Below are 25,087 nucleotides of genomic sequence, written 5' to 3' on the forward strand. Positions count from 1 at the left end.
CTGATTAGATCAGAAACATGAATGAGCCTCAAAGAACAAAGAGTTCTAGGTAACTTTTTTTCCTCTTAGCTGCTTATTGAAAGAACATTCAACACCCATTTCCTTGGCAAACCAGTACCTTTTCATCTTGGCTATGAACAATACTGATAGGGACACTTCTAAATAAATGAGGTAAAAAACCAGTCCTAGACTATTAAGTCTGTTTTAAAGAATGAAGCCTGACACTACTAAATCAAAGACAACTTCCAGCTGAAATTTAAACACATCCCAAATACTCATTACACAGCGCAGACACTTGCCATTACCCATTTTCACACAAGATAATCAGTTTTCCTTCATGCATAGGAGCCAAGTTTGCAACACCTCTAAACTACTTCTGAACTCTAGCAGGAAAGGGAAGAACCTGGGGTACCAAAACCCAACCTAAGCAGAACTTTGTAGCTTGGCAACTTAGGAGATGGAGCAATTCGCAAGAGGGTTGCTTCCACCTGCTGGAGATGGGAAATATTAATGTGAGACCAAAAGACCCTACTGCTTATAGGGCCCATGACAGTGATGGTTTGGGGGAGCAGGGATGCTTTACTTCACGCTGAAAAAGCGGCAACCTCAGAGTGACCAACTCTGGTTTCACTCAAACCACACAACTACACACACAAACATGCGAGAGGCTCGCTGCTAACGAGATGTCCAAGTGTTAACTTAAACTGAACATGCACAGATCCCAAATCCTTTGAAATCATACAAAAAAACCACCCCAAACCAAAACCAAAAAGACAAGAAAATTCAACCTAAAATCTAAGCAGGAGGAGCCCTGCCTGTGGGAAGCACATAGAAACAGTCCCTATCGTTGTCCATATGCACCCATCCCACAATCTCAGGCCCCACAGCACAGAGAAACATCCCTTTTTAGCAGGGCAGAAAGGAGAATTTCATCTCAGCTCACCTCTCCAGATGGCCAGTATAGGGAAACCATGAGCAGCTCAGTCTCCAAATATCCCCCTTGCTCAGCATGGGTACTTCTACTTTGCACACAGTGCTCTCCAAGCAGCAGCCAGACCGGCTGGCCACTGCCAGCGTATGCAGGCCCTGTGCCTGTTTGGGTCTGGCACTCCTCTCGTTTTGGACAGCGAGAAGTGTTGCTATTCAGTTTTTCCTTTTGCTTTACCAGCACTAGTGGAATATTAAAACTATTCCTCCAACCACCACCTTTCAGCTTCCCCTTTCCCATCATTAGAAACACCTCTTTTATTGGGAACCTCATTTAAGGCAAGATTTGGAACAAGTAACTTGATTGTGCCTGCTGATGTGCTGTCTCAGCACCGTGCTGAGTCAACGCCCGAAGCCATCTTCCTCCCATCTGCAAACAGTTGCAAAGAAAAAGGCCACTTCTATTTAATTCCTTAACAATTAAGAATTAAATAATCTAAACTTCATTCAGCTTCCTGTTAATATGATCTCTTATACTTCACACTGTTTTCAGTAACGTAAAGGCATTCAATCTCTAAGCAGTTTGCTAGGACGATCAGAGTTGTAGTCCTGTTTCCCCATCACTCCAACACGTGTGGTTTACTTCTTATACCTGTCCAAACCCCACACACCCCACAGACAATACAAGTGATTGAGTCGTTTTCATGGGATGCCGTGAAAGTGAAAAATATTTGTGTGTCAGTAGCATACCAGGCAATCCATGCTGAACCTTCATTCAAAACAATCCTAAAATACATGCATTATAAAACCAGGATTCATCATAAATCACTGTTACCTCAAGTTATCTCGTATTTTTCTTCTAACTGACGTTTAGATTTTATCATCAGCTAATTAGAATAATTACATGCAAGCTTGCTGCAGCAGATAACTGTAAAACATAATAAATCTAAAGACATTTGTAAAGAGTTACCCGTTCAATGAAAATCACATTTAAACTTCAGTATGTAGGCAATTTAAACATCCTTTTCCAGCCCATAAAGACTCTTCAGACATTCAGTACTATTTATACTGCTTTTTTCATCTGAATTTGGCAATATAAGGGCATACAACCTCACACACCCTTCTCCTGGCTGACTTGGATTCTGGTATGCAATGAAACGCAGGCTAACTCACAGCACAGACTGAGTTCTTCAAGTCAGCTTGAGAGAGTTTAATACCACACTCCCTTAAAGTCCTTTAGGAAAAAAACACCCAAACCCCTGTATCAGTAACATTCCTGGGTCTATTAGTTGCCAGTGATTAATGCATTAAATAGGACAGTTATCGTGAGACAGAAAAATAACTACTGAAGATTCAAAAGAAGTCAACAAAACATTTTTCTCCCTGGCTATACACCTTAAAAGCAGCCACTCAGCTAAGACTACACCTAGTCACACATCAAAACACATTTTAAGCCTCAGTAGTACCTCAAAACCCCATGTTACTCTTACGAATTACCAAACATTTGTCTTGCAATTACCAGCAACAAGCTATGGTGGTTTTCTTACACATGAAAAAGTGACACCTGAACATCAGGAAGTACTGAAGATAGGATCATTACACCTGTGTAGTCTAATTACATCATCAATATACAGCGCAAGGAAAATTCTTCAACATTGACATCAGTTTGCACAACTGCTAACAAATTCCAACCTTTTCTCTCATTAATTCCAACAATTATAACGGTGTTTTGGGGGTGATTTAGACCATCCTACATTCCAGGCCAAAACAAAACTACCAGCTTCTTTCAGAGGAGAACCAGCCCGCAACACCGTGAGACTGAGGCTCCTGAACCATACAGTGCTCGATTCTTTTGAATAGCTGGCAACACAGGTTTCTACCATTTTTCAGTCTCTGGCAAGTTTATGTTTTTCAGAGAAAAGATGACACCATAAACAGATGTAATTAACAATGTTTTTCATTTCAGCCACAAAAATCAGAAGAACGACTTACTTGGGTCTCGACTGCTGTATGGCCATCCTGAGGCGGGTAAAAAAGATGGCATTGGAGAACTTGCCCTGCTGTCATCCTCCACTTGCTGCGTAATATGCCGCACAGTTTCTTTATTTTTCCTGTTCTTCCTGCGCCCAGTGGGTTGCCAGCCATCCCCTACTCCTTGTTCCGAGAACGTGTTCTGTATTGCACTATCCTTGGCAGAATGCAGTTCACCCCCTCCATAATGTGATGGTGAAACCTGTTCCTCTTTAATACGTAAAGACCCATAGCCCACGTCACTAGACCAAAGAGACTGGGATGAAATGTCTTCGTGGCTGTCTGTTTTTGGTTCTTGATCCTCTTTTCCGTAACTACTTCCTCCTTCATGGCAGCTGGCGATAGCTGAATCTCCAGAAGAGTTTGCTGGACTTGTTCGCCGAGCTAACCAGGGAGATATACTCCTGCCAGCCACGACTGCTGAAATCAAAGCATCCGTACTACTGCTGGAAGGGGCTCCGAGTTCATAATCGACGAGGTCATCTGAGGCATCGGACTTTATGCTTATGTCAAGAGCTGCTTTTATGAAATTATGACAGGCTTGTACAATATCTGTCATTTGCAGATAGCTAGCAGCTGACATCACCTCAATGACATTTCTGCTGGTCAGTGCTAGGTGTGCAGAATACATGAAGTCAATGATTGCTTTAAAGCCTTGTGCAGTTACAATGTCTAAATGGGTGACTGTGGCCTGGTCAGATGTTTTCTGTACCTGGCAGTACAGCGTTTTGAAGTAGCGACTGCTGCCAAGCAGGACGTTTTTGTGAGCCTTAAATATCTTCCCCTCCACTATAATGCAAACATCACAGAGGATGCCGTGTTGTCTCTGCTCGTTAAGCTCACGCAGCAGATGACGGTAGTGGGAAGCAATCTCCATATCTTCCTTTCGGTTATTCATTTGGAGATCTTTGTGTTTCCTCTTCCACAAGTCCTGTATTGGGAAGGAAATGACAGTATTACAAAATCCAATACAAGCATACAGATGTGTTTTTCAAAGACCAAGACAAGCCCCAAGTTGTATCGAATTAAGTAACAGGTTCATCTTGAAAGAATGCCAGAAAATACAACTACTGTCTAGAAAGACTGCACATTCACTACACAATGCAGCTTATTTTTACCAGACTTCAAATAATTTACGTTAAAAGGGACTAGATTCAAAGCTCAATCCTCCAGTGGCTCATAACATCCCAGAGAAATATTTCTTTAAATTACTACAGATTTCTAAGAAAACCTGTCTTAAGTTACTTGAGTAAAACAGCTGTCAGATTACAGTTCGACTGCAGCGAAGTTTGGTTTTGAAAAAGGTACTACACACTTGAAACCATGCTGATGGAGACAAACTATTGAAGAGCGCTCTGTAACACAATTTTCTCAAGGGAACAAGCACATGTAGCACACTGAATAGCTGAAATCCTCAAACAGCAAACACCAATTGAAACCAGCTATTTCCCTTGCTATATGGCCGTTAAGGGGTATAAATACTGTTTTCAAGTCAGAAGAGCCATAGGCAAATCCAAGACCACAGATCACAGAATTCTAAGTCCCCACCCAAACTAAACTGGCAAGAGATCAGAACTATGAGATTAATGTTATTTGAATCTTAACTACTTATAAGCTACAAGATTTAAATTTTGCAATAAAGTGTGTTATTTCCTTGGTTTTACATCTCCAAGTTCACCTCACAACCACCCTATGATACTGCATAGAGAAATTCCAATAATCACGTAAACATTCACGTTTAGAAAGAATGCTTATGACCAGAATAACAAAGCATCCACCAAGCAGAGAATTCACAGGACTTTTGATCATCTTTCATAAAATTTGACAGTATTATCCAAAAAAAAGGCTAGTTAATGACAGAAGCATTAAAGCATAAAGGCAGAGACTCCTGTCTTATAAGCTATGCTCTAAATTACCCTCCTCTTACACCCCAAAACAGAAACAAGGTCTTAAATGGGAATATGTTGACAGTGATCAGTGGCACTAATATTTTCAGATTGAATTTTATCCCATCTGCAAAGTACAAATACGAGAGAAGTGATACATCAACATGCACAAGTGCACAGGTACGTTTATTACAGCGTTCAGCAAGTCATTCCTACCACACAGGTTAATCTGGTGGCCATTCAGCATCAGCAGAAACTCCCTGCCCTTTGCCTCCCAAGGTGACACTTCACTGGTATAGGGCACATGAACACATTCTGTCTCTCAAGCGAGAGGACTTCAAGTTCACAACACCCAAGGCGTTAAGGGTGGATGTTGGAAGCACCAGAACAGACAGATGAAGTGTTCTCTGCAACACCGTACCTCAGCAGTTACTACCTTTGCAGGTCCACACTCACCTTTGTGGCCACAGCTTTACAAATTCCTTGGCATTAGTTTCTGCCCTTTTATCTAGCTTTTATGACTTATTTGGAACTTACTATCAATATTTACATACCGGGTAACAGTGGTTTAATAGTCCAACTAATTAAGAATGCCAAGGTGCCACACAATATAAAGAATTTTATATATATATAAAAATACATTCCTTTCTCTCAAAAAATTTGTTCCAATATAAGAAGTTCCACCTGTAAAACTGGTATGTGGGTCCACATGTCAACGTACAACTGTAAAATTGGTATCTGCTGACAAGACCAAATTCCGAATATAATTATGGGCAGGCACACACATCAAAACCAAAATCACTGTACTTCTGAGGTCTTATGGTCTTGAAGCATACATGGTTAAATACAAGCACTATCAGGAGACTGATGAGAGCTTGAAGCAACTTTCCAACATACATGGAGTTCAAACACAAATTCAGTCCGATCTGTTCAAATCTGCTCACAGCAGTCCTAGGACAGCCATGATTAAGAAAGTTTCCTGACAAATGCAAGTGGGTTTCCTGTACTGCGGAATACAGATCCACAAGACCTCTGCCCCCTTCCCCTAGTCTGTGCTACTATTATCATCTTCAGGAGAAAAATAGCTACAGTTTAGCCAACACCATTGGCTGGAAAACAACCTCGCAGCCCACAGACCATACATGATACAGGACTTTTCTTCTAGAGAGCCACCTGATGATTCAGAAGTTCAAGTTATGCAAGATTGCCTGCTCGAGCTTCTCCAGTTCTGCAAGAGTGGAGCTGCCTCTTCAGCAGTGTCAGAAATGCTAATTTGCAAGACCAGCTGGTCCCTGATCATTGAGAAGCATTTGCTTCACTCAAGAGAGGAAGGACCATCTTCCTGCAACACAGTCAGTCCAAACTGGTGTTCATTTATTTCAAATCCATACAGCTTTTCTACAGAATTAAGCACAGAACGCACAAAGAAGCTGATCATCTTTATTTGAACTGGAAGAGGTCAATAATAGTGTAGCTCTACAGTATCTGAGTGACACTACCTATTTACCATTGAAACCTGCCTGGAGACCTCAAATCAAATTCTCACACAGAAACCATCTCTATCTCAAATAAATGAAATAAAAATCAAACCAAGAATCAAGAGTAAATAAGGAAAAAAATAAAATGAAATTGATTTTTCATGTCTTTGGTCTGAAAAGGTTGTGATGGAACCAGGCAGCACAGCAGCTCTCTAACCAAGGCTCTGAAGGTGGCTGCCACCGCTTCCCAGCGTCTTCATATTTGAGAGAACCACCTCTTAAGGCAGAATGACAGTTCAGTTTTGTCTTTATTCCAGAAACCACTACTGTATCTACTTTTAGGAGTTGAAGAGTCAGCTTAGTCCCCTCAGGAAACATGAATTGCCACATAGGATAAAGCAAGTTGTTCATCACCAATCCTGTCTCCAACAGCTGCCAGATCCACGTGATTCAGAGGAAGACACAAGAAAACCTCACAGCACACAATTACAAAGCAATCAGAAGGTTTCAGAGATGGCATTTCCTTTTGCTGTTCCTCCATGGGTATTGCAATCTATATTCTAAAGCATCACTCCCTGGAATTGGTTGAAGGGGGGTGGGGGAATCTCCTGCAAGGATAATTTTCTCTTCCTCAATTTAATACAGATTAGCATCAGGAGTATTTGTCAATGTCTTCACCTGCTTCTGTGAATTTATACAACAGCAGCTTTTCTTCTTGAATGTTTTCACCTGGAAATTGCACAGATTTCTTCACAGATTTTGTTTCTTTATCATTTCAGATATTTATTCAGCTTATTTCAGTGGGCTGGAGTCCCCCTCGTTGTTGGTAACAGCCTATTTTAGGTACACCCTATCCTTTGTTTAAGCTTCTTATGGCAGCAACCCAGATAGAAATATTTGCCTCTTGCTACCTTTGATTTTAGACATGACCAGTTTGAGGTTCAGGTATTGAACTAATCTAGTGCTTCTTATGGATGAAACACTTGCTAGCATCTCTAGGAAACAGCTTTTCTCTGACACTATTTCCTACCAAGAGACTTTTACTAAACACACAGAAATCTTGTATGCAAGATTCCTTACTGGCCTCCCTCCCACCCACCAGTCTTGACAAAAGACACCCTCCAGGCAAGCCATGGATGAACAAAAGCGTGTCACAACAATAAGATCACACAGTCCTTGTACCTTCCTTGCCCACATTTCCAAGGACACTGGGGACAAGAGCAGAGGGTGTGTAGGTACCTCTTGGACAAGAAAGCAAAAATACCTGACGTTCTAAAATGTGATTAATATAAGAATAAAAATAATGACAACATACATTGCTCTACAGAAAGGGAAGACAACTTGTCCTTGTTCCAATGTACTTTAAGTACAAAGAGAGAGAGAGATGAACAGGGAAGACACCCAAAGAGCAGCATCCTGTCCACTGACAAGTGGGCACATGTAGCACTTTCAAGTATGCAAGCAATAATGTGGATACTCCCATGTTCAGACTAATCAATAAAATTTAACATTTTCCAAACCAGCAATTGTTATTGTAGGTGTCTTCATCTTCCTCTGTCCAAAGGTCTGCTACCTTATCCACATTCCACATTCAACATTTGTTACAGCATCGTACCTTGTAAATGAGAGGTCTTTGGGGGAGAAAATTAAATATGCCTCAAATTCAGAGGAATTAATTAGTTTTCTGTCTACCCATGTCAAACCAGCACATCCGTTTAATGTCAAGGATCACTAGGGAATTAATCCAAGTTAAATTTAAGGCAATTTGCTAGTAGTTAAAAATTCAGGAATCTTCAAAACCCTGTGCTCTTGTGTTCCAATTTTACGTGCTGTTTTGTGGCTTGTTGAGGGGTTTTTTTCCCCTTTTCCTGGTAACAATATTTATCTCCACTTAAAAAACATTGTGGAAAGATTTCTTCAGAAAAGCAGTACCCTTCCAACTTCTAGTGGAAGCATGGTAAAGATGGAATAAACTGTGAAGATTTTTTTAGACTTTGAATATCAATGATATATTTTTTATTTTATCTCATTTGGCTTTTTAGTACGCTGAACGATTTCAATGTTGAGCACCTACTAAAACCCTCTAGGCCTGGGCCTGTGATGACAGCACATGGCCACCACACAGCTTTCCAAGAAGCCAATGAACCATGAAAGCTCATCTGTAGATATTCCACAAAACAGACTGCAGCAGATCAGTCTTTCTTCATAAGTCAATTCGCAGATAGTACAGTAATTCAAGTCTATTACTTTTTCAAAAATAACTAAAAAAAAAAATTGTCCCTAAACAAACAACACTTGCATGTACCAGCAAAAAGAACAAAACATGAGCAGATTTAATAACCACTTTCATGCAAAGTTCTGTTAAGATACAGGCCAGCTTTTTATTGTTCATCTTTTCGAAAGCCTGGTCTTAAAGTAAGCATTAATAATTTATATAATCTTTAACCCTAGCTAGAATGAATCTAGTTCTACAAAGACAGCATATATGAAAACTGTTTATTTTGTACTACCAGCAGTTATTTGAACATGAAAATATCACCTGGTGACAAGATTCTAAACAAACACAATCTTCACGTACTGTAGGAAAGGTTTTAAAAAGAGTAACCAGTAATACTTACAAAGCCAATCTCTCGCATACATACCCATCATGTCTCCTGACCAAAATCTCAACACCCATAAAATTAAGAGGTACAAATGCATTGCATCTAAAAAACTCAGCGCATTATTTTATTTTTGACAAAAAGCCACAGACAAGAAACGAAATACACACATGAAACCCTCTATAGTACAGTCCCCTGGGAAATAGCGGGGACAAAAATAAACTCCCTTCACTCAGAAAGAAAACAGGAAAAAAGGAAGAAGAAAAAAAAAAAAAAGGACTAGAGGGGTTTTTCAGATTTTTGTTGTTGGTAGCGGGTTTTTGTTTATCTACTTTTTGCGCTCTCAAAACATAAGTGAACCAAACTTTAAACTACAAGACACTTAATCTGTACAATTTTCTAAACATGTTTCTACACTTAGTATTAAGGACACAAGCTATAGAGTACCAAAATAATCACTAGTGCAATCCTCCACCAGCCACTCTATGCTCCCCAGAGAAAACATGCCAACTGGAATGTAACCAAAAATGTGTTGTTTCCTCCCCCCGCTCCCCCTTCAGAGAAGAGTAAAAACAAGACTAAAGAAGAACTCAAATTCACTCCAATGGTTTATTATACAAAAAACCAACAAACACACCCCACTTCTCTGCTTCCCCTGTGTTCTGTCCATGTCTCCACTCCCAAGACATTCCAACATTTTTAAAATTCCTCTGCAAAGGAGTTCTGTAAGGTGAGATTGGGCTTGAAACGCCTCCTTGCCCAGGACACAGTGTGTATACAAGTTTCACTTTTATCCCATTAGAGACAACAGAAATGCATAGGATTCCTCCTATCCCTGTGCCCTGGGCTGAAAAGAAGGGAGAACAAGAAACCCAAATGTAACCTTAGCAACTGAAAGGACAGCACCTATACTTACTCTCCTAAATGAGAGAAAAGGCAAACTGCTGGGCATATTAAAGGATGAACACTTCACGCAAAGACTTTGCTCATGAGCTTTACAAGTGCAAGTCCCCAGCAGCAGAGTGTTTTATCATGAGGGTGTCTGAGGAAGAAGAGCACACAATCCTAGAAAAGTTTTCATTTCTTGACACTAGATACCCCAAAATTATATTTGTATGTTCAGCTTTGTTCAAATTAGATGCAAGTAATAGTTTATGAACAGTTTGCCAAAAAAGAAACTCTTCTACCCTATTCTGACTCATGAAACCGATCATTCACTGTTTAAGTTGGTCATTCCAACCACAACTCTGAATTCAGAGAGAAACAGGCAGATGTTTGTAAACAGACCAGACCAGACCCTTGGGCCAAAGAGGTTACTCACAACTCAGTATCATGAAAACAACAGTGGACCACTTCTCCCTTATGACTGGGTATAAGAATGTTTAATTACAGCCCAACAGCGTGTGTTCATCCTTACGAGTTAGGAGTCACAGAAAGAAAATAAGTGTGCTGTCATTCAATTCAAGAAATACTACGGAATTACAGAAAAGGCAAGAATTTGGGAGGCAAATGATTTTCAGTGAACTTTAAGAAAAACACTAGTTAATATTTTTATTATCAAATTTGAGAGGCCCACTCAATTCTCATTGTAGGGCAAAATAAAAAAAAAAACCCAAGCCCCTACCAATAATTAATTAACACCTGCCTGATGATGATTCACTAGAATTTCTCCAATTTCAAGCCAACACTATCCCATCATCAATAGCATTAAAACAACATCTCCATTTAGCATCTCCGTAGTAGTTAAAATCCAGAAAGTCCTTAAGTGAAGTTCAAACAGCAGCAGCAGGGCAAGCATTGCACCTTCAGCAGCTGTAAACACGCTGACAAGGAAATCACTTGCTCAAACTCCTAGTTCTCCAGGCAGGCAAAGGGCCTTCGACTCCCCGTCTGTCCAGGTTACATTTAGTCAGGAAATATATTTAAGACCATATCATCATTTTACAATTGCTTCTACCATAAAAATACATAGATTCAATGCAATTATGAATTCAAAGGTGGCCAATTTCAGCAAAAAGAACAAGTGCAAAACACTACACGCTTTACTCATTCACCGTATTGTTAAAATTTAGTTTCCTCAACCCAAACATGAACCATAATCAAAACCTAACTCCAATAAGCAGAACATAAAATAACAGGGAGCTATCATTAAACATTTCACTCTCTACTCCAAAACTTTTAAACCAACGATTTGGCTGTGGACTTTGACCTACCAAACAGTCTACCTGATGCTATGGGGCCAGCTAGTGTGTAGAAGCTGAACACTGCGAAGGTGCAGCCAAAAGACAGGATTTCTGAAGGTATCTTGGAAAAATCCATTTATGAACCTTCATTACCTCTGACAGCACTTGAAGAAGTTAAAGAGAAAATCAGGTCCGAAAGTGAAAGCTAAGGGAAAACTCTTAGCCTCCACATTTTGGAAGGAGGGCAATGAGAAATTAGAATTAGCAATTTAGAAACTGTAAAGCTAGCAATAGGAGGGAAAAAAACAACACAAAAAAGACCAGAGATGCGCATTTTGCTACAGCGTTCTTAAAGTAATAAGCACTGAAGAGATTTTTACTGATTTTGTTAGTGAAAGCAGCCAAAAAAATATTCTTATGTTAAAAAATTAAATGAAATCCAAGACAATTACTTCTTACCAGTAACAAACTGGGTTCCAGGTCTAGTGTTTCTCCTACAACAGCTGAGGACATCAACAGCCCTAGGGCAGCACAGGTAGTGCACTGTTCTGTGACCTCCTGATAGCACTGGTGTGAACTCTTGTAGGAGAAAGACAGAACTATTACAAAAAGAAAACCAGAAGTTATTAGCATTAAACTACAAGATTACTGAACAATTGGTGCATTTTTAAGTCATTTCCCTCCAAGCTCAGTTATAACACCCCTATTTTTATAACTTAATGAACCCCCCAAAAATTTTAACTCAAAACATATCAATACACTGCAGATAATTAAAGCCTGGTTACATTTTTGCAATAATAAAACAAGAGTTACTTCTTAAAAGTATGGGGAAAAAAAAAAGTCTAATTTTAGATAATGGAACTTCAAACAGATCCTTGAAACAACGGGGTTTCCTGTTTGGTAGCTTTTCAAAACATTCTCACTTTAATGACTTTTTGAAGAGACATTTGTGGCCCGAAGGGCACTAATTCACCTTATCTGACCTATAAAATATCAAGGTTAAAAAGCTACCAATACAACTCCTGACAGGAGTTTGCAATGGAATATTCAAGAGAATTTCTTCTTGAAATGTTCAGTTGCCAGCTGCAGCTAGCTAACAGCATTCTAATTTAAGGGACTAAAGAGCCCCAAGATTTTGAAAAATCTGTGTAAAATATAGATACTTATGTGTAGTAAGGCACATTCACAGGTAGACTTCTCAGATGAAACATTATTGTTTCTGACGACAAGGTACAAAGAAGTAGTTCACCTACACAAAGGTTTTTTGTCAGTGAGGATGTATCCACTGTAACTATCATCTTGTACACTTGCTTTTCTTATATAAAACAGGCTTTATTTTCTTCAGAATAGCATATTCACTACATTTGCAACATTTAACTTCAACTACAATTTCTGACTATGCTTTATTCAAAACTTTATACTGCTTATATACTGTTAGCCATTACAGCAAAGTATTTGCCATATACTTCTCATCTCTGCATTTCAGACACCTTGAATATACAGATTAGCTCTCTTAACAAAAATGACCTATAAATCAATACTGTTGATTTCAAGACCGACCTTCTGTAGTAACAGATTGTGAAAGAAAACATCAGAAGATAAAAATTAAGAAAGCTTTTCCAATACAAACTTATGTCATAATATATGGTGAAGTAACATATCTAACAAATAAAAGTAGTAATAAGGAAAATCCAAGCATTCTTTATGGCAACACGCAGAACTGAAAATCTTGAAAACAAATATGACCCAACTAAATCAAATACCATTGACTTTGTTCTCAATTTCTATTTCAGACTGCCAAGTCTTGCCTTTCTCTAATTCTGATTGCTTCTCCATAGCAATTGTTTTGGCTAGTTCTTTTTAGTCCTGTTATTTAGACAGTTAAAAAAAAAAATAAAGTGGGAGAGCAAAGGAGCCAGACCAACAGACACATGGGAAATTACTTTGTTAGTGAAGTGTAAAAGTAATACGTATTTTCACTTAGACTTAGGGCTGTTACTGTTAAGATTCTCATTTATGCTGCTGTCCCAGAGCACAAAATGAGCCAGAATAGTCTGGTGAGAACAGTAAAGCTGAGACCTGTATTATTTTGTACTGCTCTGCATTTTTTTCTTTTTGCTTTGAGCTCTGCACCTGTTTTCCTCTTCTAATCGACAAGATGAGAACCAAATGACCATGATTAATGGAGGCACCCCTACCACAAGGTAGGAGCAGAATAGCCAGAGGTATTTCTTCAGCTTTTGCAGCTCGGTAAGATTCCTAAATGAGCCCTTGTTATCAATGTTAAGCCCAAATTTATAAAGAACAGTAAGCCCTCACGACATTATCTCCAGCTACTCCTCCTTCCCTTACCACATCACAAAAATGTGTTTAAATGCTGAGAACTTACCAATATTTGAAAATGTTTCCTGTTAGCAAAAATAAACGTCACAATGTTTCACAGCAGGACAGTGCATGTTTTAATGAAGAGAGGAGACTGGCCCCTGGTAACAAGCTCCAAAAGGTTCATCACATGTCCTGTATTTGGGAATGGAAAGAATAGGTGGCAAAAATTAAAATCTAATCTTTAACTTAATAGAAAAAGCATTCAGCGTCACAAAATTACAAGCAGCGGTTAAAATAACTGCATATTTACAACATTGCCATTTCCAACAAGAAATCTTCAGACAGATTTCTATAACTAAGCATACAGGAAAAATTATTTAGCTTGTCTTAACTGAAGTTTAACACACAAATTTTAAGACTATTAACAACTTCTGACTATGCTTCCAGACAGAAGTGCTCTGAAGAAGTCACTAAAAAGAGCCAGTATATATAAAGTCACCGTAAAAACCCCAGAAATATGAGGATTCCGAACAATTAACATTGTTCTAGTTAACATCATAAAGTTTCAGTTAATGTTTCTGTGGCACCTGTCATCCACAGTTTAAATGGGGTTACTATTAATCTAACCATACAGTTACAGCGATTCCCCCCCAAACCAAAACATTTGCCTAAGGTTACAGGAAAATTATGTGTCCACATTATATATATATAAAAAAAAAAAAGATATCTGAATTCTATTCCCAGCCAACTTGACTGAATCGCAGTCTTCAAAAGCCAGTGTTACCTTCAAGTTAAAAAGCAGTACGCACAACGGTACTAAACAAAGCAGTTTGCTCCTCTTACAAAACTTGAAGTATTTTGGAAAAAGAAAACCCAAAGAGATACAGAAAAAGATGCAAATACCTAACAGAAGGTAAAAGTTTTATCTTCCATGCCTGTAAAATCTACACAGCCCAAAAGACAATACTCCAAAAGACAATATTCCAACTGGTTACAATTTGCTAATACAACAGGATGCACCTTTCCAACAGGGCACTAGCTGCAAGCTTTAGTTCAAAATGCTTACTTGCAGTAATATTTCCACTGCACTTTGCATTTCCTCTGCATTTCCCTTATTCATTTCTCCATAACTTCCAACTATGTCCATGTGCCTGTCTCTCCATCATGAAGAGCTACATCTCAGTACCGAAACAGTTGCTTGTATCATTCTATTTTTGATCTCCATTCTCTCTCATCTGGTTGCACCAAGAGAACCATGCCACAGACCTTGCAGAACACAAAAGATGGAAGAGCTAGCCAGCACTAAAAAAACAAGTACCTTACAGGGTACCAGGCTTGTCAAGTCTAGTGATACCAAAAAAATACAAGAATTTAGCTACACATGTATCTGCTACTCTAGTAAAGATTAAAAAACAACTGGAAAAAATCCAAATGCCTATGGCTATTGTGACACTTACCCATCCAAGTGCCATTAACTCCTACAAGATCTTAAGCTTCCACTTAAAAAAAAGTCACAAAAGAAATCTAAGCAAAAGACTTTGCCCTTGTGCACATATTAGTCAAGACACGACATAAAAAGCACCTTAAAGAAAAAAAAAAAGGATTGAAGAACTGCAAGCATATCACACTGGGAATTGCCCTGAAGAATGATTCCCCCAAAACTTTCTCACTGTTTTTTGGATTTTTAACTAGGGGATCTTTGCTAAAGTTCCCAAACTCAGTACGTAGAAAGGGAGGGAGCCAAAGGAGGAAGAATCATGAGGTGATTTTTAAAGAGAAGTATAGCAGTGGGAGGAACCAAAAGAGCACCTAAGAGGCAGACATAAGGGGTCAGGAATAATCTAAAAGGGAAAAAAATCAACCAGTGCAAAACTAAAGATAACACACAAGGTACTCTGCGAACAATCTAATTTTGTTTGTGTAATCTGCAATACAAACACTTAGTGCCTTGGGTAAGTATCCCTTTTTACCTTTTAGTGTAAATCTCAGAATCCCAATTTGATCAACTATTATTAAAAAAAAAAAAAAGAAAAAAAAGAAAAAAAAAGAAAAAAAAGACAGTGGAGCAAAGCCAAGAAGGATACAGTGGTAATAAGAAGGAAGTCAATAAACTAGTTTTATATTTAGCCAACACCTCATTCTCCAATACTATAGTGGCAGGGCTTTCAGCAGTACTGCATCCTGACTACTTCATTTAACGGTACTTAAATTAGTTGGTTTCAGGTTTGGGTATTCTGAGCACTGAATGGCTAATACAGACCATCGATTCTTCTGTTTCAGAGGACGATTTGAGCACTAGTCAGGAAGGTATTTCCTCCAATGGTATATTAGTGCAAAAGGCGCACATTTCTTGAACCCTTTCCTCAAAGAGAATGAGCTAACTGCCTGAAATAACAACTATTTCTGCAGAGTTCTTCTTCGCAAGGTGAGAAATACCAGGAAGCAAACTTGCTTGGATGGAATAAGCAGTTTGTTCAACACATGATGAGGAAATAATTAGGAAAGATAACAAGGTATTTAAGTATACACAGACATAAACATATTCCTTAATATGTAAAACCCTACTCACTTTTCTAAGTAGGGTTCTTAAGCAGCTAAGTTCCTGGCACACACTCTGACATTCTTGTTACTAAGTTTATTTTAATCCACACACGAGCTAGTAGCTGTGTTTGTAAAATATTTCTGACGCCTCATTACCTCCCTCCATTACAGGAGACCCCAACCCAGTTTTACTACAAAGTGAACACTTGGCAACTTCCAACATTTGCAGAATATTTTTCTTCCCGAGTGCATATCCAAGCAAGTAATGGGACAGAAGGGATCATCACCGTATGGGCTGAAATAAAAGGGAGCCACATCACAAAAAAGCAAGGCAGAAAGGTGCATTTCATCTCTAACTCAGCATCTACCTGTTACATTTCAGCAAGGCCCTCCTCGCTCCTCCTCGCAGCTGTGCCACCGGCTCCAATGCACATGTACACCCTTACCTCCGCGCAACAAAACACCACAAAGTGGAACACATTTCCATCTAATTAGAATTACTGTCAAGGATCTCATCCTGCCTGCGAAGCACTCAGAAGCTATTCAAAACCAATGTTTCAACAGCAGTCTGATGTTTCTTAAATACATGGGTATGAAAGAAAGTTAAAGCAACTGTTCAGAAAATAACTGCGCCACAGCTGACTTGGTAAGGGACACAAAACCCCACCCGCGAGCCTCTGAACTCTACCACACTGTGTAGGAAATTCAGGGAGGACTTCCCATTAGATTGCATTTACCAAGAGTAAGCGTTTTTGGCACAACTATGATTTTTCATCAGTGTTAATAGAAAATGCTTTGAAAGAGCTGAGTAAACCCCAGCACCTCTGTTTCACAGAAGAGGAGACCAACTAAAAGCCATTATGATGCCTGCACATTCAGGCAACAGCTGTAGGATAGGAACTGAATCCCAAGCACCTATCCCTCCAAACTGGACATCCCCGTGTATCCAAATACACTGAGGCAACAAGAACCAGAAACCTACTGAACTGTTCAGGGAAATTGAGATTCTTTCCTCTTGCATCTCAACTGAAAGAAGTCTTGCAACAAACAACACACATTTTTATATCTCATTCCGCCTAAAGGGCTAAGGATCTAGAGGGAATTGAGGAAACCAACTACTGAAGGTTGTATTTAAGGGAGCTGTAACACAAACATATCACCTAGTGAAACAAGAAGTCCTCAAGAAGGAATAAAGTGACGTTTTGAAGCAGCAAATTTTAACACTGGAGTCCTGACTGTCATTGTACTTGACCAAAATACCATAAAAACGCTCACGGGGATCCTTAGGTCTGGAGTAGGATCGCAGCAGTTCCCGCAGACCAAACACCTCCCTCTGTCTTGCAGCCATGGTAGGTCCTTGTACTCTCGCCTAACGTGACCCCTGCTATCTACAGACAACCCTACAGCATGCATGCTTTCACTATTAATACATTTTAAGTTTCAAATATCACACACATAAAACACAGGTAGAGCCATGCACTTAAAAATATTCTAGCCAGTCATAAGCCAAAAGCAAAATATAAACATGGCATTAATCCTTTTGTGCCAAAGTGTCAGAATTTTCTAGGGTATGCTCACAGCCAGGAATGGACACAAATTGCTGGCTCCTGGGAATTATAACGGACATGTGGGATAACCATTACAACTGCAGGTAGCTCTTCAAAGACTTAAACTAAGCCCTCTCCTTGCCCTTTTGTTTGCCCATTAAACTAAGCACACAGGAGCAAGGAAAACCCCTGTGAATGCTTTTTACCAGTTTAGGGGGAGTCTAGAGAGCGTTACAGAGCAGCCAGTAAAACTGGCAAGAACACGAAGGGAAAAACATCCTGGGAAAAGGCTAAGCTGTTTATGAAATAATTCTGCTCTGAAAGCAAGCAATAACAGTTTGGATTGGGCATTAGCCTGCTGCTGCACTGCTGGGAGGACAGGAAACTTTGCTTAGAAACTTCAAAAACACATATCTAAAAAAAATCCACACAAGTGGATAGCAAAGACGAAAAGAATATGCTCAACCTCACAGCAACACAACACATTAACAGGAAAATCAGGCATATTAACAGCAAATAACACATCTTTCAAACATGAGGCATTTTTCCATTTGACAGAGGACTGCTGGGGATGGGGGGGAAACTGCTAAACTGGTTTTCCTCTAAGCACTTCCAATTATTAAAAAAAAAAAATAATCCTCTTGTGAAGAACATATCCACTGTTGTACAACTGTCCCAGAAAAACCAAGACCATGGGGAGAAACTGGCCCATTTTCTTCAGTCTCCAAGAACCCCATGTACAGGTCATGTTTTCAAAGGCTCAATCCTACACACTCTACAATGAAGCAGCATTAAAGTATATGAATAAACATCGAATGTTAGAATTATTATAATACCACATTTTTTGGTATCACACTAAAATTAACTCAGTTACACCAACGATAAGTCTATGAAAACTACTGTGAGAGAAGTTTAGCTGTGAGCGAGTTTCCCCCTCCTGGACAGGCTGCATCAAAACCAAAAGACTAGTTTTCTGTTTCAATTACAGTTATCCCACTCACATACCAAACCACGTAATATTTTTCAGGAACGTATGTCTGGGAGCTCCCCTAAATACCATTTTGTAGCTCTCCCTCCAGCCCATGGGGCAGGCTCCTCTGCCCATTTCTTGTCAGTTCCCCAAAAACACCTTAAAGCGGTAATTCCTTGCCACATGTTGAAAATATTGTGACTAATAATACACTCCACCCATTTTTTCCATCACTAAAGGTTTCAAAATATAAAACCTGACAAACAGTAAGGGAAGCTAAACAGAATTTAAACGGGGAAAGTCACATTTTACTTCCAATTAGAAGATGCTATAAAAACATAAAATGTTCAAGCAAGGTACTGATAAAAAGTGGAAGAGCTATCCAGCCACATCAAGCTTCTTCCTCAAAATTTCGTTTTTCTCACCGATCCTGGATAATGCAGCTTTTCCTTTTAAACCCCACAGGGGAAAAAAATAATAAAATATTCCCCCCTCCTTTCTGAGAAAATACATTTAGTGCATTAGTAGCAGGGCTGCTCTATGTACATAGAGAATCCACACTTGTAATAAGTACTTGATCGAGTTCAAGAACTGAGACCTAGATCTGTATTACAGTGACTAAATGCTAAAAATGATACCAGTGATGCAATTAAAACGCATGCAGGAACTTTGGTACAGGTGTCTACAATACTACTGTTTGCTAAACACATCTCCTAATTAGCATGGCTTTAAACAATGCTGATAATAATCCGGTCCTGTAAAGCCTGCCAAATGAATCATTGAGATTGCAAAATAAAAAGCATGAGGAATTCATTAAAAAGCTGTTAAACTCTCCTTTGTTTATCTTTCCCATGTCAGGTGCAAAAATAAATAAATATCGGTTTATATCTCTGGATTTCATCCGAACGCTCTGCTTCACAATAAAGCGCCGGTGAAGAACCTCCTTAGGAGGTACCAACGCTTCTTTTTTTCCTCTGTTTCAAAAGAGAAATCCTCCCACTATTACAGTCCTGAAAATCTGCTCCATTCTCTATTTGTCATCTGGGATTGAGTTATCAGACACTACTTGTATTACTTTGGGAACTGACATGTCTATTTACAGAGACACAAAGGCAATCCAGCAGCACAACCCCTTCTTTTCCCAGCACCTTTCGCAGCACCTCTCCTCCTCCCCACGGCCAAATTTTACACACACTTTCTTTGGGGGAGCAGAGGGGAGGACACCTCACTAGTTTCCCAGCATGACAGAAAACATTTCCAGCCACTTTTGCACTTGTTACGGCCTTATGAAAAATCACCTATATCCCCCAAAGGAACAGCAGTATTTTTTTTCCAAGGGTTTTTTTTTGTTTGCTTGTTGAGGTTTTTTTTTTTTAAAAAAAAAAAAAAAAAAAAAAAGGGTCACTTCTCCCATTTCAGCCTGCAATTAAAATGGAGGCAAGGCCAGGCGATCTATGTCTGGCTTTAGGGGGAGACAATAACCCAAAACAGGCCTGGCTTTTAAAGGAGAAAAAAAAAAAAAAAAAAAAAAAAAAAAAAAGAGAGAGAGAGAGAAAGAGAGGGAGAGGAGGGAGAAAGAGAAAGAGAGACCGGCAGAAGGAGAGAAATACAACATGCTTCACCAGTATTATTACCTCATCCCTTTTTCCAAGCAGTTTTGAACCACACTCCTGACAAACTCTTGGTCCAACTTGCACGGATGCTGGTTTTTAGGGGGCGGAAAGGGGTTTAATGCTGGAGCCGGGATTGAGGCTGGCTATTCGCAAGTGGAGCTGCTGTTAAAATGCCCCCTTGTCTCTTCTCCTCTCCCTTGAGCTGGGTGTTGACGCAGCAGAAATTACCAGCTGGAAAATTCCCCTTTTGGAGGTTACGGGGCGGGGGGGGGGGGGGGGGGGGGGGGGGCGGGCGGAGGAGCGAGGGGAGGGGAGGGCCGGGGGAGGGGGGTTAAACCCTGCCACTTACCAAGTTAAGCCATCCACCCACACCAAATAAGACATCGCGTCCCAAAGAAGGCACCGTGCCCCCTCCGCGGGCAGGGCGCGATCGGCCCCCGCTCCCCCCGCGGCGGGCGGCAGGCTCTGCCCCAGCCGAGGGTGCCAGGCTGGGGGCTGGGGGGGATAATATCGCTGATAATAAACGAGGCGGCGGTGCGGGAGCAGCGGGCGGGGGGCTCCCCGCCGCCCCCGGAGCGCTGTCCGCCTCGCCTCGCCTCAGGGCGGCCGCGGGGATGGGGGCGGCCCGGCGCTGCCGCCTCAGGGGGCGGGCGGCCATGGCGACCCCCCGCTCGCCTCAGGGGCGGGGGGCGGCGCGCTTACCTGGGCCCCATGGAGGAGAGCGGGGTCTCGGAGCGGCCGGAGCTCTGGCTCCGTCGGTCACTCCGTGCCTCTCCTCCCGGGTGGGGAGGGGAAGGGGGGAGGAGGGCGGAGGAGGGGGGGGGGGAGAAGCCGGCTGAGGGGGGAGGCGGGGGGGGGGGGGTGGGGGGGGTGGGGGGGCGCCCGGGCGCGCTCCCGCCGCTCCCTCGGGCGCGCGGGGCGCGAGCCCGCGGCGGGCGGGTGGGTGGTGCCGTGCGGCGCGTGCCGGCGCTTTCCCCACCCCTTCTCGCCCATCGGCGCCCGATGATTGGGCGGCAGGAGCCACGGGCCGCCGTAAGCACCGCCCTTTTCTACGCCCCCCCTCTCCCCCCCCCCTCTTGCGCCGGGGGAGCGGGGGCGCCGCCGCCGGCTCTGCCACTGCCGGACACCGGAAGTGAGGGAGGGTGGGGGCGCGCGCCCGGGCTCGCCTGCGCGGGGCACGACGGGACGGCGCGGTGACAGGGCTGAGGCGGAGGGCGGGGGTGCCCCCGCTCCTGCCCCTCGGGTCCGCACCCCGCCGGTCGCCGCCCCGGGCCCGCCGGGGCGCCTCCTGCCTGCCCTTACCGCGGCAGCAGGTGCGCCTGGCCCGGGCAGGAGGCGCGCCGCTGCGGCCGGCGGGCTCCCCTCGGCGGGGTGCGTCCCCTCAGGCCCAGCGCGGCCTCCCTGGGCGCCGCGCCCGGGCCGGGGCGAGCACCAGCCGCGGCGAAGGCCGGGGCTTCGCTCTTCACGGGAGCCTGTGCTCCCGGCGGGGCTGGGCCGCTGCCTGGGCCGCGCTATAGCCCCCTCGGCACCTCGCAGGGGGCAAAAAAACCCCACTTCGCCACTCTCTTAAGAAACAAGTCATATTTCACGCAACCCCCTGTGGAAAAAAAAAAAAAAAATTGCAGCCCTGCAGACTTCAGAGCCCCCTGACCAGCCTGGGCAGCGGGGCGCTGGCCCTGCTCAATGGCTGGAGAGCACGGCTGGGAGGTCTGGAGTAAGGTTCTGCTGCTGTGAAATGGAGATCACAGTTCCTTGTCGGCCGTCAAATCCGGGGATGAAAAACCTCTTGTTGCCACAAAGGGCAGGATTTTGCCCTTCTGGCTGTCGTGCTGAAGGATCTGACAGAAAGTGCCCTATATTTCAAAGGACAGAGCTTAACAGGACAGGATAGGTCTGGAGCGTGGAGGAAGTCAGCGCTGATGATCGTACGATAGCTGTGGCGAGCAGTGGAATCGTTCTTAAAATCCGCGGGTGCTGGATGGTGAAAGCAGGAGCTGGTCCAGCAGATAAAATGTTTGCAAACTGTTTGCCTGCATTTTCCTACCGTGACCGTGCCCCCAGTTGGGAAATATACCTATGAGTAACTGGGGTTGGCCATTTATTTGCATAGTTAACTGACTTAGGTGTCTAATCAGTAATTGCCTGGATAATTGTGTGCCTAAGGTTTAAAAATTTCCTCCGTGGTTTCCTTTCCCTCATCCTATATATTTACTTCATCTCAGGCTTTGAAGTAGGCAGACCTACCTTGGAGCTGACTTCTGTACCTGCTCTTCATTTATTAAAATCCATTTCTGCAAGGTGCTTTTAATCTCTAGGATGTCCCCTCACAAAAAGTGTGTTTTCCACTTTTTAATCTGTAATTTAAATAAACAGATGTTCCGTCATGTGTTTTCCTCCCCCCCTTCCCTCCTACGTACCCTAAATAGTTTTAATTTTGAAAAGACTATGAGTAAACCTGATTAATGAAAATGAAATGTCTTAACTCCAGCATGTTTTTAATTACCTCTTTATTTTATATTGCAACAGAGTCCAAGCAGCACCTTCCTAGAAAGAGTTCCATTAAAATGCAAATGAAGACTTTGCAGAAGTCATGGAAGGACACAATTTCTTAGACTTAAGCAACACAGTATCGTTGGCAGGCGGAGTTTCCCACCGCCACCTGCTCTTTCTGCACCGCAATCCTGTGCATTTGCTGCATCGTACGCACACTTTCCGCTCTTGGTACCTGTGGGTGAAGAGCACCAGAACTAAACTGCCAAAATCCCTTTTCCACCCTGAAGGCTCAAGCCAGTTTTCATGTGAAGCTGTCCCTCCTGCACCTGCAGGTGTCAAATTGTTCTGTGCTTTATGTCTGCCTGGTTTTTAGGCTCTGCGCTGAAATATGAAGGTGAGAGGCTGACTGAAGGTTAGAGGGGCTGCTTGAAAATGGAGCTGTACCTTCATGCAAATATATCTATTTTGCATAACATCTATATCATACCATATAAGCACTCCTGCCTTTCCTCACTTCTCTGTATTTGAGGGCGAGCTTCCCCAAAGCTCCTCAGGTTCAGCATGTACATTCCCTTCCTCTCCTCCTAGCCAGGGTTTCTTCCTCAGGTCTTTGTTGGATGAAAGTATTTATTTATGTAGTATTTATTTGTGTGTCAGGCTGGGCTGACTCCCCCAGAGCAGCAGCAGCTGCAGCCTGGGCACTGCCCTGGGGAGCGCTCTCCGAGAGGGGGAGGGTGGCGGCAGGCCGAGTTTCCCAAAGCTGTTCCACACAAAGGATTTCAGGAGACTTGAAACGGTTTAATATTCTTTTGCTAATCATACCACCACCACCCCTCCTTTAATTATAAGTTTGTATTGTATTTTAGGTAAATGCTGCCATTGCTCAGCCAGTCCTTAGAAGTGAGGTGCTTTCTCCTCATAAAGAGGGAAAGATTGTGCATGGAAAAAAAGAGAACAGGAAAAAAAAAGTGAGCTGGAGGAAAAATCAGGGTAGTTCAGTGATTTTTGGTGTGCAAAGTGCCATAAACAAGATGCACAAAGGAGAGGTTAAGAGTGTAATGATGCACCTCTTTGGAGAAATGTCAAGGATTAAAGACCGCATGTTTCCAGCCTCAGTCGATGTCCTTTGCATGCTGCCATATCACAGATCTCATCGAGGCAGAGACCGCTGGAGGTGAGGACTTTAATCACACCATTCATAGTTTTTAGCCACTGGGAAAACAAGTAAAAGTTCTATTCGTGTGGCACAAGAGTGTTTGGAATCGCCCCAACACATTCCCTTCACTTTAGGAAGAGCCTGTGAGCGCACAGACACACCGCCAGCCACCAGCACAGCCAAGCTGAAGCCATGTGCCGGTGCTTAGTGGCTAATGATCGTCACTGGCTGCGCAAGTCAAGCGCATGTGGACTTGCAAGCATGTCCTTGAATTCTGCTGCCTGCTTGGTGCCCCTGCACCTCTGTGATCACTCACTAGACAATCTCAGAGACCTTACAGGTGTCAATACGCCAGTGCTCGCATGCACTGTCCTCCTGCTGTCCCCTGTGCTGGCATAGGGTGGGACCAGACTGGGGAACAGCTGCCTAGGTTGCTGCGTTTGTACCATGTGCCATTTACAAAATCATCAGTAATGCTGAAGCATTCTCAAGAGCTCCTGTCTTCAGCTCTGCTCTGCCTGATACTTGTCATAGTTGCAGGGGATTTTACAACTGATAAATAAAAATTATTTCTTGTGTGTCCGTGTCATGCCGTCAGTTTGGAAGCACATTAAGAAAACCCAAATGGCTCAATTATCTGTTTTTTTCCCCAACAAAAGTATTGTGCTCTAAAATAGAGATGTGAAAAGAAATCCCGAGCGATCCCTGACCTGTAATCTCTGCTGGCAGTGATCCCCATTTTGTTTCCATGTTCTGTACACCATAGGCATGGATCTCCATCACCAAAGCCTGCTCTTCCCTAACTACAGAATGAAGAAAGCTGTTTCACAGGGCTCTGCTCCTCCCCCTCATGGCAGCTCTGGATCCCTCAAAATCCTGGGACCATCAACTCTTGTCAACCACGTTGAAAGCAGCTAACTGATGTCAGAGGAAAGGGTTAAAGGACCCACATTCCTGTCCCTATTGCTCCGACCAAAGGTCAGGCGGGTTTTTAGGTGAAGGAAGGGAGGGAGGTGGTGAGAAGCCCTGACCAGGTCATTTGAGGAGTAAACCACATCTGAGGCGAGCTAATGAAGCAGTATTTGTCTCTCTTACAGGCACATACTCCCGGTCTGTGCCGGGCAAGTTAGAATTCCTTCTCTAGTGGGAGTGAAGATGTCAATTGTATTTTTTCCATGATGTGTATTGAGGCATTTGCTAGGTTGTGGGAGTAAACACTTGGGGGAATTCTCCATGAGCTAGCAAGGGCAAGTCACAAGCCTACTAAATATGGTGAATGAAGATTACAAAAAATCCCTGGGGAATAAAACTCCCTCTTTCCACCCCATCTCCCCACC

The 25,087-nt window shown here is 42.4% G+C and overlaps 1 protein-coding gene across 10 annotated transcripts in view; it reads right to left on the reverse strand.

Annotated features, from left to right (window-relative positions):
* Positions 1–20,929, reverse strand: part of ZBTB46 (zinc finger and BTB domain containing 46) — a 59,774-nt gene extending 38,845 nt beyond the window's left edge. For 2 of the 10 annotated variants that reach the window (XM_040608113.1, XM_040608122.1), the window contains exons 1-5: positions 20,451–20,772; positions 20,123–20,303; positions 13,495–13,622; positions 11,565–11,704; positions 2,920–3,889 (exon numbers count right to left, since the gene is read on the reverse strand). In XM_040608113.1, coding sequence (XP_040464047.1) covers positions 2,920–3,889; positions 11,565–11,618 — 1,024 coding nt within the window. In that variant the 5' untranslated portion in view covers positions 11,619–11,704; positions 13,495–13,622; positions 20,123–20,303; positions 20,451–20,772. Of the gene's footprint in view, positions 1–2,919; positions 3,890–11,564; positions 11,705–13,494; positions 13,623–20,122; positions 20,370–20,450; positions 20,774–20,803 lie in introns of those variants that run through there. The other 8 variants (XM_040608116.1, XM_040608118.1, XM_040608115.1 and 5 more) reach the window with 8 other exon arrangements.
* Positions 20,930–25,087: the final 4,158 nt, after the last annotated feature.

The sequence above is a fragment of the Falco naumanni genome, chromosome 10, assembly GCF_017639655.2.
Source record: "Falco naumanni isolate bFalNau1 chromosome 10, bFalNau1.pat, whole genome shotgun sequence".
Classification (NCBI taxonomy): Eukaryota; Metazoa; Chordata; class Aves; order Falconiformes; family Falconidae; genus Falco; species Falco naumanni.